The 17542-nt window shown below is 35.3% G+C and overlaps 1 protein-coding gene across 1 annotated transcript; it reads right to left on the bottom strand.

The window, feature by feature from the left end:
- Window positions 1-1778: 1778 nt before the first annotated feature.
- LOC104102611 (uncharacterized) lies at window positions 1779-15713 on the bottom strand. The gene is made up of 16 exons (XM_018772967.3): window positions 15440-15713; window positions 14794-14838; window positions 14316-14356; window positions 14134-14215; window positions 12568-12612; window positions 12276-12332; window positions 11882-11941; window positions 11651-11778; window positions 10084-10351; window positions 9942-10008; window positions 8992-9062; window positions 8826-8915; window positions 3712-3820; window positions 3184-3275; window positions 2733-2838; window positions 1779-2194 (listed from the first exon to the last, which is right to left on the bottom strand). The coding sequence occupies exons 1-16, from the start codon at window positions 15569-15571 to the stop codon at window positions 2070-2072; spliced, it is 1518 nt and encodes a 505-aa protein (XP_018628483.1). The 5' UTR covers window positions 15572-15713; the 3' UTR covers window positions 1779-2069.
- Window positions 15714-17542: the final 1829 nt, after the last annotated feature.

A 17542-nucleotide genomic window follows, 5' to 3' on the forward strand; every position in this document is an offset into this window, starting at 1 on the left:
TACCATGGCGAATCAAAAAGCAACACGTGTTACCTTTTAATCTCTTTTCTACTGTAATCTACTTTTTCCCTGTCCCCTTTTTAACACTTTGCTAATGCTGCTGATTTTATAAAGACTTAAACTCTTTCTGGGAAACCGTACTTACACAGGTAATCCAAAGTGCCCATTTTTGAATTGCACAGCTAATTAAACCCATGAGATGAAGATGTAATTTAATGAAGTTTTGGTCCCCAGTCTCGTATATTTTGCTAGTATATACTATATAGTGTCTAGTTGAAGAAGTTGCATTTACAGTGAGGCATCAATTTAGCATCAGAGACATCATTCAAGTTCCATATTTAGATTTTTGGCTGAGGAATAGTTTAATAACATCATTGCTTTATTTAAAGGACGGAAAGCAAAAGGTAAAATTTGAAATAATTGGATTGTTGATTTTATTTTAGTTTCCTTTTTTAATTTTAGTGCATTACCAGTTAGTATTACTTAATTGTACTAAAGTTATTTCAATTTGAATGCAAACATAACATGTAACCTTGACCGACTGATCTTATATAGTTTTTAATGAATTAAGTGATTACAGATTTGAGCAAAAAGAGAAAATTTTAGTGAGTTTGTGAAACTAAAGACAAACTACTGGGAGTTGCCTTAAAAAGGAATGATGGGAAATTGGAATATACTAGAGTACAATTTTATTATGATTGTTATTAAAAAAAAATGCACAAATATTACGCACACTCAATAATTACTTATTTGAAACAGTCATCTTGAGATTCAAGGCAATAATTTCATATACTTGTCCCCACTTAATGCACACTAATATATGTGAAATCTTATGCAAAATATACATGTGCATAACGCATAAGTTAGAACAGAATTTTATTAGGAGTCACATTTGTTAGGAATACTTAATCCTAATGTAGGATTTTCCGGTGCGAATCCGAATTTAGGGAAACTCAATGCAAATACTGAACACCAAAAAAAAATATGCGAAAAAGAAAAAAAACAAATATTATGCTCTCCTTGCTTTGTTGCATACACTAGATACGAATGATAAGTATTTTTCATCATTCCAGTGTAGCTCATCTGTCATTTGTTACGACAGTTTTTTAGATTATATACTAGAGCTTGACGTTTTCATAATTTCCTAGGCCAGATCTCGATCCGATTACACCTATTTTTTTTAAAAAAAGAATTTGTCATTATAATTTTAAACAATTGTCATTGTTATTTTTTGCTTCATTTAGGAAATGATACGGCAGAAACGTGATTCAGATGTACAAATTTCGTTCACAAATGAGTGTGGTACGTGCCATAGCGAATATCGAGAGCAACATGTACCCCTATCAAGAAAAAAAAAAATCGTAACTAGTAGGAATTGAACCTATGACCTTTCAAAGATTTTGAACCCCTTAACCACTAAGCTACACTTTTAAACTATGTCAAGAGGGTTCAAAACTTAATATACAAAGGTAAAAAAACAGATTTTACCTTATATATACATTGTAATTTTTCGGCGAAGGGGGTTCGGATGAACTCCTTCCGCCCCCCTAAATCCGCCCCTGGTGTGGCTCATACAGCCGACACTAGTTGTGTAAGGCCTCTTTGTTGTCTGGCGTTTTGTGGACTCAGAGAGACAAGCTAATTAAAATGTTTGTCTCTCAATTTAAAGGAGTTCTATGTAGACACGGCTGCAGGCGTTGGCAATCTTTTATGGTTCTAAACCCAATCTATACAATCATATGCAGGAACAATCAACAGTTAGCTCTAGCAAAATTAAATAGGCCAATAAACTACATATAATTTTGCATTAATACAAAATATAGGTATACCATAATTCATCATTCATAATCAACACTGCTGGAATGAGGTTGACCTTGTCCAAAGGCAAAAGGAAAATAATAACTTGGAAATTTTACATCTATAAAGCTAAAAGAAAGACCAACACGCAAAATTTAATCAAGGTGATTTCATCAATTGAAGAAACAGAACTTCATGGGGGCGAAAGGAAGCTCAAACCTCAGATTTCAAGGCCAGAGCAGTATACAAGAAAACCGCTAAGCACAAATTCATCAATTGTCAGCTCTCTCACTGGGTGCAACATCTGCTGAACTGTAAGCAGCATCAGCTAAGGTGGTGTCCATGTCATTAAGACCCAACTCCTCGTTTTGCTCCCACGATCTTACGTACTCTTCAACTGCAGTAATAATGCAACATATATGTTCAAAAATGAGCAAAATTTAGCATGCCTAGCAAAATCTATTGTCAATTAAAGGAGGTGTGTAAAAGATAGAGAACAAATATCCACATACTCAGGTATCTTCTTTATCCTTCCAATAGAAATCAAAGAAGCATTACTCCAGTGGAAAACGGATGAGGGGACATTTTGGCAAAAATAATAACTACACCATTCAATTCTGATTATAGAGCAAATGACTCGTTTATCTGAGGTTCTTTCTCCTTCTCTCTCTTCTTTTAAGGCGCACCATCTTTTTTCCTGTGTGTGTAGCGGACGGGGAGAGGGGGGGGGGGGGGGGGGGCGCTTGATTTTTACCGGCCAAAAACACGAAATCCAGTATAAACTTTACAAATAGGTAGGATAGAACGAAGATGAAAGATGACCTCATGTATTAAGCTAAAAGCATGAAATTTTACCAGCCATACTTGTTTCCCATCGAAATTTCACAATACACACGTCTTGCATGAACTACTCCGGAGCTGTAAATCTTACTTACATGTTAACTGTTTGTCATCCTTGACATCATCGGTTGCAGGTGCAACAAAAGAATTTGAAAGTGCATCGTCGATGATCAATGTCCACGGTTGTCCCAAGCTCAAAAGCTGTTGAATGTTTGAAATGCAAACAAAAAATATATTAAATAAAAAAAGTTGGAATGGAGTTATATAGAGGAAAATTGCAAGAGGTCTTGTATTTGAAAATACAAATTGTATCTTCAAATTTCAGTCATGGACCAAAAATGGTTACATCCACCTAAAATAGCTCCTCCGACAAAAGCTAGAGGTAATTGTCGAATATTGGTAAATTATTTTCCATTAATGAATTCGTAGAACGGAACCAGGTGATTCACATCTCATAATCTTGAATAGATATGAAATTCTTAGTAGAGAAATCACAGATAAGCTTAAACAATATCTGAAATAGCAATTAAGAGGTATCTGATATACCTTGTCTAGTCTTGCTCGGAAATCCAACCACTTGCTCTTCCTGTCTTCATCAAGACTGTCTCCAAATGTGAATCCATGTACTCTCTCAAGACCTACATTTAAAACAAAAAGTTCATTCAAGAGGATGTTTAAATGACAGAAATTTAAGAAAAAACAAATACAGATACCACAAACGAATAGGTCATTACGATTGAACAGGACAATTAAATAGCCCATGTAGTATTTCACGAGTTAAGATATTGATTAGACAAATGCCATTTGACACAAAAAGTTTTAAGGTTAACAGATGCAAAATAAATGAAAGAAGAAATCAGAAACATGTAAAGAGTCTTAAAAACGACGACTGTAGATTCACAGACGTTCAACTAAAGCTCGACCTTGGATGAGTTTGACAAGTATGCCTCATTGAAATGACAAGTATGCCTCATTGAAATATTCAATGTACTGAATATGCATTCGCAGATATTGTTGTCCAAGAAATTGAAACAAGGAAAGGGATAAGAAAACAAGGAAAAAGAAGATACTCACTTTCGCTAATTTTTGTGATTAGACCCTCAACTGTCGTCACCATTCCACCCAAAGTGCCGCTAGCAAGCTCTAACTCAAGCTCAGGAATTTCCACTCCAGCACTATCAGACTGCAAAGAAACATAGTGGGTGGAACTGTTAAATGGCTCCAAGCCATTAGAAACAATTTTCCTATTTGTAACATGCGTAATATCAAGCAAATTCAAGACAATTAGGGCTCAATGGTTAGGATGAAGGTATATATGATAAACATAGAAGAAATGCATCCAGAAAGATGTAAACGTCAACTGTCAAGTAGAACTAGTTAAGGACAGCTTCTTCAACAACCCTCCGAATTGCAGCAATTTGGCACTTTCTACTTGTAATATAATTTTTATTTTTTTGGGGGGTTGTGAAGTTTAGTTGGCAAACTTGGTTGGACCTTCTAATTTGTTTTGTGTAGCTGAAGAAAATTGAAGTTTCAGACATGCATATTCTCCCAGCTCAGAGAAGAGGGAAGCCAGATTTTTAAAAGTCAAGCAAGAGATGAGTGCATTTTAGTGAAGGTATATTGCAAAATACATGTCATAATGTTTTTATCCATTAACTTAACTGTCTATTCCGGTTAACTGTCTCTTTTCGTGAAGGAATAGATTCTGGTCCAGAACAGTCCCAAATCTGTTACAGGCTCTATACCAGTTAAAAGACTAAACAAAGGCCCTGCACTCAGCTAGAAAGTTCAGTCAACGTTAATTTCGAGATGTATCAGACATAAATACGAAAGTGAACAGAAATACTAGACTCCTTTCAAATCTTTTTTATGCATCAGATGAAGATGCCTGCTCTTGAACATGATATTGATGCTGTCCTCTAATTCCATTTCTTATTCTCTTTATTATTTATTTGATAGGGCATTTCTTAATCTCTTTATTAAATTATGAGCGGCTTGGTTGAATCCAATCAGTACTAAAGCAGAGACTTCAGAACAAAACCACTAATATAAGAAGAAAGGAAATGGACAAAAATCCTGAATAACCCTAGTCAAGACAACAGAGGAATGGCGCATATAACTAATGGGCCTCTGCAAGAAAACTACAAAGTGGAACAAGTAGCAGCTGCAAATAAGAAGATGAAGGTTAGAAGAAATAGCAGTGCAGAAAGTGGACTCTGCTGCACTGATGGCAAGGTATGGGGTGCTTTTCTAGTCTGTTTTTTTTTTTTTTTTTTTTTGGGGGGGGGGGGGGGGAGGGGGGATAACAGTAATGTTCGCACCTCGACTATTCTACCGGGTACCTACTAAGTCCCATCAACCCAGGGACTAGGTAACTCTGCTCACCAAGGTTTAGGTAGATGGGCAGGAATCACCTAATATTTTTATCTCGGCTGGAATTTGAACCCGGTCACCAAAGTTCTCATCGACTTCATTGCCCATTAGGCCACACCCTTGCCCTTGGGTGCCAGGGTGCTTTGCTAGTCTTAATGTCGTGAAAAAACAATTCTCTTTGACCTGATGTTGGAATGTAGGAAGTTGATGTTGTTTGTTCTTTAGTTTTTTGACTTTTTCTTTGCCAGCCAACATGTTTTTTTTTTTTGCTTTTACTTGCGGCTATCTAAAAACAAGTCTTATAATCTTGGGTCATAAGCATGAAATGTATTCCATTTTCAGATACTGTGTCATCCTTGTTCTTCAAGCATGCTCTCAAATGCTGTATCAATCAATCCGCAAGGGAAAAAAATGTTTTTAATGGAAAGTCCCAACTTCCAGACAAGAAAAATCAAATCTTGGCATTCATGCCAACAGGCTGGATACTTTACATCATTGCACAACTTTGCTTTTACTAATCATGATCTTCTCTATCTTTTTAAAGGTAGGGGTAAGGTCTGCGTATACACTACCCGCCCCAAACCCCACTTGTGGGAATACACTGGGTTTATTGTTGTTGCTGTAATCATGATCTTCAAAGTTTGAGAAGTACATGTTACATGTGAAAGCAGCATGTAAATGTGCTATCTATAGTCAAATATAACAGACTAAATAGAAAAGTTATTAAACAGGATTAAGATCCAAAGAACGGCAACGACAGAGAATCAACCCATCTGCTGAGACATTCCTCCACTTTTAGGCGAAAATTAAGATAAAAAAGAAAACAATTTTTTTTGATAAGGTAAATAAAAAAGGGCGTGAAAGGTTGCTCCCCTAGCCATTATGTGGGTGATATGGAAAGAGAGAAATAGGAGAGGTTTTATTTTTCTTTTTTTTTTTGGGGGGGGGGGGGGGGGGGAGACTTTGTTAAGTTGCAATATAGCCATCAAAAAAGATAAATATGAAAGAAAACAATTGACCTTTGAAATATTCCAAATTGAATGGCAAAATGACATGAAGACATGTAGATGAGGTATATCCATCAATTTTTGATTGAAGATCCCGAAATGATAAAACCATTTTTGATTGGACAAAAACTGAAAACGATCAGTCGACCTGGGTCTATGAATTTATTGAATTCCCCGAATTTTAGGTGGAATGGGGATTGTAAATATTATATCACCATGGGAGAGTTTAAAATTAATAATGTTAACTATTCCATTTTTCACGCAAACAATTGACCTTTGAAATATTCCAAATTGAATGGCAAAATGACATGAAGAGAAACATGTAGATGAGGTATATCCATCAATATTTGATTGAAGATCCCTTCGATGACTTATCGGTAGGGGCTGACAAACTGGAAAAAATTGGAATATAGAAGAATGACTTTACTTTTTTTATATAAAATATCCCGCTTTTCAGCAGGTTGTTTTCTACTTAAAATCGCTTTTGGATTTCTTTTTGGCAAAACGGCCTCGTAGCCACTTAAACTTGTATCGATTTTCCATCCCGGTAAACAAACTTTTATCTTTCCCATTTGAACACCTCAACTCAATAAAATAAGTACTACTAAATACCTCTAACCATTGACCAAGCCTATGTGACAATAATATAAGTGATGCGGCAATAGTGTGTGCATATCACGCAAATTGTAAAAATAATAGAAAATAAAAACTTTTACAAATACTCATCCGACACCCCATTCTCTTTACTACTCTTTTTTCTGCCCCCCCCCCCCCTCCTTTTATTTTCCCCCACATCACGTGGTCCTTTCTTCTTCTTTCCTTTTTTTATCTCCATTAAATTAAAAGCTTCCAAGCTCTTCACAGTACAACAGTGAAGCATCCATTTTCCATAAATATGCTTCGAATAAATCAATGGGTTGGCTCCCTGTGTCTCCTTCCCGTTAAAACTGCTGAAAAAATACCCAAAAAGACACCATCCTTGGGAATCAAAATAGACAACCATTTTTCTTCATTAAAAGCTTCACTGAGAAAAATTAAAATGAAAATCATCTTTAATTTTTTCTTGTCTTAGGGATTATTCGCGACAAATAAAAAATTTCGGCCTTTCAATGGTGACTCGTTGAGGAAATGGCTGATTTTACTGATTTAGGAGGTCTTTTGAGAAGAGAGTTTTGAGATGAAGAGAATTAAAAAAATTAAGGATGGCCGAGTGTTGAATATGGTGGAATGGTGGTGGAGTTGCAGGAGCTTTGACTACTACTACTACTACTACTAAGAAGACAAAAATTGATTATTTTAAAGAGAAAGAGAAAGCAAATAAATAAAAAATCTGGTAAAATGATTTTTTTTTTAAAAGTGGAACCCACAACTTACATGTGTCAAAGAATAAAGGCTTAGTATGTGACGTGTCAATCATGTCACAGAGAGTGAAGAACACGTTCAGTCGGATGTGTTTATTAGTATTCAGTTCATCAAGGTGTCCAAATGGAAAAAATGAAAGTTTATATACCGGGATGGCAAACTGGTGCAAATTTAAGTGGCTACGAGGTCGTTTTGCCTTACTTTTTTTAACAAGGGCTACCAAAACATATATCTGTGAATAGATAGCATTCTGCTAGAGAGAAGGCACAAAAGCACGGTCAGCAACGACGAATCTTTTATGGTAAAGAGATCCATTTTTCAAGTTCGTTATAACGGGCAAGAGGCTGAGATGGTTCGGGCATGTTAAGAGGAGAAGTATAGAAGCCCCAGTTAGAAGGTGCGAGCGGTTAGCCTCGGTGGGTAGCAGGAGGGGTAGAGGTAGGGTTAAGAAGTCTTGGGGAGAGGTTATTAGGCGAGACATGGCGTAGCTGGAGCTGACTGAGGACATGGCCCTAGACAGGAGGGTGTGGAGGTCAAAGATTAGGGTAGAAGGTTCGTAGGTAGTCAAGTGTTTCTCTTTGTCTTAATTAGTATTAGTATGATATCTTTTATCCATAAATGGCTATTACTACCTAGAGTTTGACTGCATTCTTGGATTCAATCTTATTTCATCTTGTTGTTATTCCTACTTGTTGCAATTACCTTTTCTTTTCAGTCGTTCTCTAGCCGAGGGTCTATCGGAAACAGCCTTTCTGCCCTTCCAGGGGTAGGGGTAAGGCTGCGTTACCCACCCCACTTGTGGGAAACTAGTGGGTTTGTTGTTGTTGTTATAACTGGTAGGTCCTACAAAGGATCGGACTGATGAAGCATACAACACTTGAATTTAAAAAAAAAAAAAGAATAGGAAAAAGCCACCTATCGGAATCGAACCGATGACCATCGCACTACAAATGCGATGCTCTAACCATGCGTAGTATTTGACTAAACTATTGGAATATTAGTTATTAACTATTAAATACTATTATTTTGAATATTCTAGAATAAGGCCAAGGTCCCAGATCGAGTCAGCCAGCGAGTTCGAACTGTTCGTTAAACTATTTTTTTATTTTATCCAATATTCCATTTATTCATTCAATTCACGGTCACAAGGGGCCGAAAGGACTTCTAGCCTATTCTCCCTTATAGTAGGGAAATGAAATATATCTTTAGTCTCACAAAGATGCAATTTCAATGAATTGTCATTTACTGATCTCGTCTTTTATGGAATTCCTCTCTATAAAGTTGGCAGTATGAGAGCAATTCTAAAAGTAAAATTAAATGTTGCTCCTACAAGGGAATTGCAGAATGAATGAGAGATCACCAAAATAAATAAATAAATAAAGTAAAATTGGATAACAAATAATTAGCAAGTATTTCTGTCAAATATAGGCAGGAGAGTTATACCTTAATCACATCACGGCTCAAGTCTTTAATGTTTTCCACATGAAGCTTAATTTTCTTTCCCTTATCAGATATAGGACCACCAGGTTTCAGCTGCAAAGACGAGTATAATCTCATCATTACTATAAATTTCATAAGCTATTCTTTTCTAGCACGTGACAATGATTACCTCAGAGTTGCGATAACCACAAGCATCACAAGAGGATGCCATAACTATTACTTCTTGAAAGTATGGAATATCTTTATGTGGTTAAGTTCAACAAGTACCATAGAAGCAGAATAGCTTGCAGCAGATGACAGTCGATATTCTTACAAAAAAATGCTAAATCACAAAGATAAATTAATTAAAGCCAAAACTACAGAAAAAGCACCGCCATGCACCAACTGGAACTCTGTCTTGGGAAAAAAAAAAACTAAAACTGGGAGCCAATTAATTCTTTATGTTGACAAAATTATGCAACTCCATTAAAGAGAATTAAAAAATCACAATACAGTTTTCCATGATGAAAAAGACATCAATTAAATCTCTTTACTTACATCTAATCATTCTAAAGAAGCTGACGGTCTTGGTACAAAGTCCCATCTAGATTATTTAACTTTTTTAGGTTGTCTCTCTGTTACGGAGATTTAATAACAGAGAGGGGTTGCTCTAGTGGTGAGCACCCTTCACTTCCAACCAAGAGGTTGTGAGTTCGAGTCACCCCAAGAGCAAGGTGGGGAGTTCTTGGAGGGAAGGAGCCGAGGGTCTATCGGAAACAGCCTCTCTACCCCATGGTAGGGGTAAGGTCTGCGTACACACTACCCTCCCCAGACCCCACTAGAGGGATTATACTGGGTTGTTGTTGTTGTAGACATGCAGGGATCCTCCAAGAACTGAAATTATTAGCTATAACATTAAATCATTTAAGCTCATACAATTGTCAATGATTGCAACACCACATGATAAATTAAGAGGCAGATGCCCGGATAGAACTAAATAAATTTGTAACAAATATAAATAAACAGATGGACAACAAATGCAACTGTTAATATTTCCCTTCAATTATGTGGCAAGGGACTGTGTGGGGTGGAAGTGAGAAATCATGGGGTTATCTATTGTGTAAATGTAGAAAAGGATACTGGTAATAAACATTCTACAGTCACAACTCGCAGCGCATGCTCCACAAGTTGATGGAAACATCATCACCTGTCAAAAATAGGAAGCTATCACAAAGAAATTTAAAGGGGACAGATATAAATGCAAGTAACCACTGCAGGATACCTCTTCAGGAGCTGAATATCGAAATAGAGCTTCAGCTATTTCTGCACTGTTACCCTGAGCAATAGCCTGACGTCCTGCTCTCGCTCCAACTGATCCATGTGGTTCCTTTAGCAGGTGATGAGGAACATTATTTATCCCCTCAGTTGATACCTCATCCCTTTGTCCTCCAACCTTTGATGGGTCCGCAAGATACCCTAAAGCTGCCTGTTGTTCAGGAGTTCGCTCATAGAATGTGATTTTCAATGAGGGATCAGGAGATGGAGCTAGCCTGTGAGATAGGCATTCACCTGAGCATAAGACTAACAATAATAGAACGGAGCAAAGTGAAGCAAAGATAAGCCTACTTGTATGTTTCTTAAAACTACATATTAACAAAGGCGCTTTTGAAGTGAAATGGACCTACTTATACTTTTTTACCGCCATACTAAAAATTGCAGTTTGGGAATGAAATGGACACGAAAAGAGCAGATTGGATAGAGATTAGCAAAGATAAGCCAACTCATTTTTTAAACCACATATTAACAAAGGTGCTTTGAAGTGAAATGGACCTACTTATACTTTTTTTAACTGTCATACTAGCAAATGCAGTTTTGAGATGAAATGGACATGAAAGAGCACATTGGATACAGCGGATTCATATAGCCAACCTGCATTGAGCCATAGTTCAATAATTGATTGATCAATGAACAAAGGTAGTTTGCATAAGGCAGCAAAAGATCAGTCACATTACAACCTAAACTCAACTTTTAGATGAAGAAGTTATTAAGTGTAAAAGGTTGCACCTCAAACTTTTGTATTTTATGTGATTTGGGTCTGGTGCAGAATTTTGAATCTGGCTCAGCATACTTACTTTAGTTTTAGGTTTTGTACCCGCGACATGGAAGACATGGGATAACAATAACAGTACCACTTAAACAAGTCTATCATCTAGCAAGTACTGTACTAATTATCTACTTGATTTTTATTTTGTACTGTAATGTTACCCAGTTCGAACATTTGCTTCACACACTACTGTACAATAATGGGGCCGTAATTCACTTCCTCGCTTTTACGTGAGTTACAATTGTTCTTTGAAGTAAAAGATAATTTTTTTAATAACAACCATAAATTGTTAACCAAAAGGTCCAAAACATGCAACAAAATAAATATGGAACAAAATCTTGATCAGAAAGTAAAAAAGAGACAGCACTATACCGCAATTCAATTTAGATGTTTGAGTCGTATTTGTGTTTTTTTTTTCTTCTAACGCTTGATTGCAGTCATTTCTTCATCTGTATTGATGGTATATTTTATGCCTATATACGCACATGTGGTAATGCTTTTCGTTTTTGGAAGACTAACGGCTAGTTCCTAATTTACACTCCAAAGTAATTTGGTTCTACTCATCCACGGAAAGTTCAGAAATTTCAGGTCATAGCAACCAACATAGTGCTAGTGCCCGTGACTAAACCATGATATATCATCTTTTATACAGCACTATTTTTCCATTATAGGCATGAATCTCTCCAATATATAACTAGATAGGGCAACAGCAGAAACTTTCTATCATATAAAATGAGTCACTTACGGGTTCTCAATAAAGCTGTTACCAGCAGGATCATCAAGAATGAAAGTAAAGGATGAATCTCCTGAAGCACAAGCTCTCAGTTTTATCAAGAACCGATCTATTGCTTCAGCCATCTGGGGATCCACTTTCTGCAAACGCCATGAGATGGAAATATCAGAACACGAAAAATATAGAAGAAAGAAAAGACAAGACCAATGTGCGTGAGCCTCTAAACCAAAAGTAAAACTCCACCTTCCGTTCATCTTGAAGGGCCTCCAAACCGTCGGCAGCTCGAACCAGTATGCCTTCTATCTGTAATGCATCGCAGAGAGGATCTATTAGAACAAGAGGCAAACAATTAAGTATTTCTTCCCTTTCTAAGGTGTGCTGTATTTGCAGCTGGGGAAACAAACAACCACTGGTCCTATTTCCTTGTCTTTTGAATCCCCAACAAAACCATAAACTCCAAATCCTAGCCCAGAACTATTAGGATGTAAAAGAAAAATCTTAAAGACAAGAATGAAGGTTTCTGGACGACTCGTGCCTAAATTCTTTTTAGTAGAACATTGTTACAAAAGCACAAAACAACGATTTAATCATCAGGATAATTTTCTGAATAGAGGCAAGCTAGTAAAAGGGCAGATACCGTTGACAATGATCCACGCTGAGCTTCGGGGGGGATCTCAAAATCCAGTTCAGGGATCTGCACAGCACAGCCATAACTTGATAAGCAAGCTATTTTTTTCGAGTTACACTTTTACATGTTCTTGATTGCCACATCTTTAATAATCAGTTGTGTACAAGCATCCATCTAAAAGATGCATTATCTTCTATTCGTGTATCTGGTTACAACGGAATCAAACATGGAAATTTAATAGATTTACTTGCAGTGTACATGTCGAAACCCTAACAAGTTACAAGAGAGTTTAATAAAGTACCTTGATGGTAGCACTTTCAGACTTCACAACTGTTCTGTCGAGCATCTGCAGTTTGAAAATACCAGTAATTCAACACTTGCGCAGAGTTAAACTAAAAGTTATCTTTACCTTAAAACACCCCAGGACACACAACATTCTTTATTCCATAAAAATATGCATAAAGCAATCTGAAATAGATAAAAACCAGAGGCTTCAAAGAAAGCAACATCTTGAATAATCATGCATTTTTGTAGTGACTACTGTTTGTCCCTATCAACAATTCCATTAGCGAATTTGAACACATTGTTAGGATTGCTTAAGTGCCTTTTCTTGGTTGTGTGTAGCACTTCCAGAAAGAAAATTCTTAAAGATTAAGTCTTAGATAAAGAATAAGTCTGCTCATCCAGCATATAGTATCTGTATCAGGTTTATATTATTAAGGATAACTGAATAATGGCTCGAGAAGAGCACGTCTACAAGTAGATAGGGGGAAGCCAATGAACTACTTACTATCCTCTCATATTTTCCTCTGAAAGGAAGGTCTCTACTCCAAACTACATTCTTCCACACAAAACATTGGTAGATAAACTAGATTTTCTCCTCCTTAGTAAGAGCCAACTTAGTTCCAGTTACCAACTCTGATGATCTTGAGCTAGGAAGAAACAAGTGTCAGGTATGTTCTAGATTCCAAGCAATTCCCCATCCAGGTCAAAGCAAATCACGGATTAACTATTCCAAATTCTCTTTGAAAAGGGATATTGCACAATTCTACCCACAATTTTCAAAAACGACATCAACCAATCTACCTTTCATGGGATCAAACTGATTTCTCTTGCAACTCGTGAAATAGCATAGACTCTCTACAGCGGATGGCCCAGGTTTACATCCCAGCATGAGCGAGGACTAATAGCGCTGTATGAATGCAAAGACCTAGTCTTTTTACAATTCTATTCCCTTTTAGTAGGAAAGAGCATGTAGAAAAGAAGCAGCAAAGTGGAATAACCTAGCTACATGGTTGAAAAACATGAATGTTATCCATAGAACTGTCTAAAACAAAGACCCTAAACACAATTGGCTTCACAGTGCAAAGCATGTCAAATCACTAATTAAAATTAAAAGAATGACATTGGAAACAGAAGAAGAATGACAAAAGTATCACAAAAACATCACGAGAGAACAACTACCCCCTTATTCCAGAGGCCATTGCAACATAGGCAACTGCTTACCCCCTAGTTTATCTCAACTTCAATGTTTCAATTCTAGATGGCTCAACGATTTTGATCAAGTCTACTAGCTCTCTAGCACTGGCAAGAAAGTTTTTTCTCACAAATTAAAAAGAGAATCAAGTATGCAACTACGCACTGTATAGCAACCACAAGACATTATGCTACTTCAATAACTACCTGAGAACTTCGTGGAGAAAGGATAGTCCATGTTCAAATGAAAAATGCAATAGAACTACCGAGTTTATTGCATATAGCAACTTAGTACATTATCTACCAGCAAATAGTACATTATCTACCAGCATATAGCAACGTCAACAGATGCAATAGAGTTTCATCTTGAAATCCTAACTCGTGGCAATACCTTTTGATCACCAGATGGAACATGCAAGCTATAGCAACATCCTCGAGGCTGAATCTCACCAGCGAACTCCACTTCATTATTTCTTCAGAAAGGGAATGAAAAGGCAGAAAAACAGGGTAAGGTAGGTAATTGGGCTGAAAGTTACTCCAACTTCTAATGTCTTCGGGAATGAAACGCCTTACCTTTCACCACAATGGGGACAGTCAAATGCTGACAATAATATCTGGAAGAATATTTAGTTTCCCTTTAGAATAACAATCATTGATGAAAAATAGAGAAGGTGAAAACAAGAGTCGCACACAAACTACAATTTTCAATTTTTCAAGAAGCTATTACTTCTACACCACATTCTGGAGTTTTTTTGGGTTTTTCAAATATCAACAAAATACTGGTAATAATAGTGCTTGTTAAGGATTAGACCTTGATTATGTGAAATGAAATCAATACTAGACAATAACAATATGTCTTACTGATCAGAATTATCTTCTTATTTGTATTATTCAATTCTAGAAAAATATTGACCAATCAAAACTCTGGTTTAGGTTGAAACCTAAACATCTTTTTACTTACAACTATAAGCTAGGCACCAACCTAAACATCTTTTTCTTACAACTATAAGCTAGGCACCACCTCAAAAAAGAGAGGAAGGAAGCCAAGTACCTTCCTAAAATGTGGAATCAGTGTTAAGAGAAACCTTGTTGTACCCTGTCAAAAGAAACAATAAGATCCTTAGACAAAGAGCAGTATTATATAAAGCTAAAAAAACAATAGAATTTTCACTAAAGTAGCTCTAACGAAACTTGCAAAAGGGGAAGGGGAGCTTAATGCACCACGATTTATTACCAAAAGGCAAACTTTATAGAATATAATGGATAAATTATGTACTAAAAGTAAAGAGACGAACCAACGCGTATGCATTCTTCAATTCAGTATATTTTCATGTTATCAACCTTTTATCATTCTCTTACAGAAAATTCAAGAAGAAGAAAGCTACTGCACTGTTTCTCCTTTCCCAGACTAACCCCAAAAAAGAAAAGACTTGAACAAACACAAAATCTACTCAAAGCTGTAACTTTATAGCAAAGACAGAGCAAATAATAATCCATGTAAAGCAAATTAACCAACGCTCTTCAGCTAAAAGCAAATTTACCGCGCTCTTCAGCTAAAAGCAAATTTACCGTGTTTAAAGAAGAAGAAAAAAAGATTGCATTTTTTTCCTGAAATAACACAAAAATAAACAAGAAAAAGCACTTTTCCAAATACACAAAATAAAAAGAAACAAAAAGAAGAAAGAAGGTTTTCGTACATTGTCACCACAGCGCATACAGAGGCTTTCAACGACATAGAGAGGAGTATCAATCTCAACATCATCTCCGGCGGCTGTTACTGCTTCCACCACCGACCGAACATCCATTATCTGTTCCTTAGCCCCCGTCATTCTCTAATAAAAATAATCAAATGTTGAGACAAAAATAATCAAAAGCATTTCCAATCAACCTTCTCTTAAACTTTAAGGTTCTTGCTAGTGGTGGCGAGGTACGAGATGGGCACATTCACACAGTAATTGTAAAGAAGAACAACAAAAATAATCAAAAGCATTTCCAATCAACCTTCTCTTAAACTTTAAGGTTCTTGCTAGTGGTGGCGAGGTACGAGATGGGCACATTCACACAGTAATTGTAAAGAAGAATAAGAACAAATAGATATAAAGGCATAGATGAAGATAATGTACAAGACGTCTTAACTCAGTGGTAGAACGCGTGGCTTTTAGTCATGTGGTCTTGGGTTCAATCCCCACAGACGGCGGTTATTTTTATGCCTTGTAACATTTTTTTTCTATTTTGAAAATTCCAGACGTGACGAAAATATTTTACTAAAACTTGGAACAAATTTAGGGGTCGTTTAGTAATGTATAAGTTAGTAATGCATATATTATTTCGTATTCACTGTTTAGTATGGTATATTAAAATGCATTGCATAATTTTAAGAAAACTAGTTTCAGAGTGCGTGTACGTTATCTTAACGAGTTAAATTTTAAAATATCACATAAATATTATATAAAAAAATTGTGTCTCATGTATGTGTAAGGTAGAAGTTGACGAATAAATTTATGTTTCTAAAAAGGATGATTGTTGATCCTATTTAGGTAACTCAATAATATAAGAAATACATCCTTATAGAAGTCCTCGATTGTCTCGATCAATTTATGTAACCTAAAATTTATTTTAGTTTTATAATTTTATTACTTAATTTCTAAGGTTATCATGCTTTCTTTTTAGTATTAGTACACATATCCTTGAAGATTAAGAGTTTTTTTCATTTTTGAAAAACTATATATTCATATGTTAATTATAGAAGATATAAAATAGGATCAACTAACTGACAGATCTTTCTTATTTTTTTCTCCGGATGCCCAAAATCAAAATATTGATCTTATTTTTTTACATGTTAAAAACATATTTTATACTGGACAATTTTATCATTTAACTATTTTCTTAGTATTTAAATTTTTATGTCATCTATAATCTTTTTATTAGATCTTTTCTTATTTAAACTACTAATTTTAGTATACGCGCTTTGCGCGCGTTCAATTTCACATGTTGCCATATTTCCTTTTTAGTTTCGGCAAGAACATATAGCCCTTAAAGATTTAAGAGTTTTTTTAAAGATACTTTTTGAAAAGTTATTCTCAAATTCATTCGAAGAGACACAAATAGATTGGATTAGCTATAATTTTATTACGATTCTTCAAAAAAATTCAAATAACACAATAGATTAATTGTACATGAATTAATTATTTTTTAGGCTTAATTGTATATGAATTAATTATTTGTATAACTACGGTAAGAATTTTAAAATGCATATTTAATTGCTTTGCTCTCAACAATTTTACGTGCTTCATGTACTTTCCATGAATCTATTTTTATGTTTTCTCTTTGGTGATGATGTAATAAAATATGATCATCACGTTAAGCGTCTAAATATTACTTATATGGCTTTGTTTTCAATTACCACAATTTATATAAGGTAAAATGCTAATGGAATTTAAAGTTCTAAATATTAGGACTTTTACCTAGTTTAATAAGGAAAGATCTAATAAGTAAAATTTGAGTTGATTCTAAATTTCTAAATATTAGGAAAGTAATTTAAATTATAATTTTATCCAATGCAAAATATATTTTTAAAGGGTAAAAAAGGCGAACGATATTTTTCTAAGGGCCTTCGTGTTTTTAATATAAATATAGATATAGATATAGATACATAAAATCTTAATATGCAGGACTTCAAAATTAATTAAGATTAGCTTTTATAAAATTGTTCTAATGTGTAGATTTTAGCTTAATTATAATGAACCAAATATGTTTTAACTCAACAAAAAACTAAATATGTCCGTATTGAAATTGATTAC

The sequence above is a fragment of the Nicotiana tomentosiformis genome, chromosome 2 (genome assembly GCF_000390325.3).
Source record: "Nicotiana tomentosiformis chromosome 2, ASM39032v3, whole genome shotgun sequence".
Classification (NCBI taxonomy): Eukaryota; Viridiplantae; Streptophyta; class Magnoliopsida; order Solanales; family Solanaceae; genus Nicotiana; species Nicotiana tomentosiformis.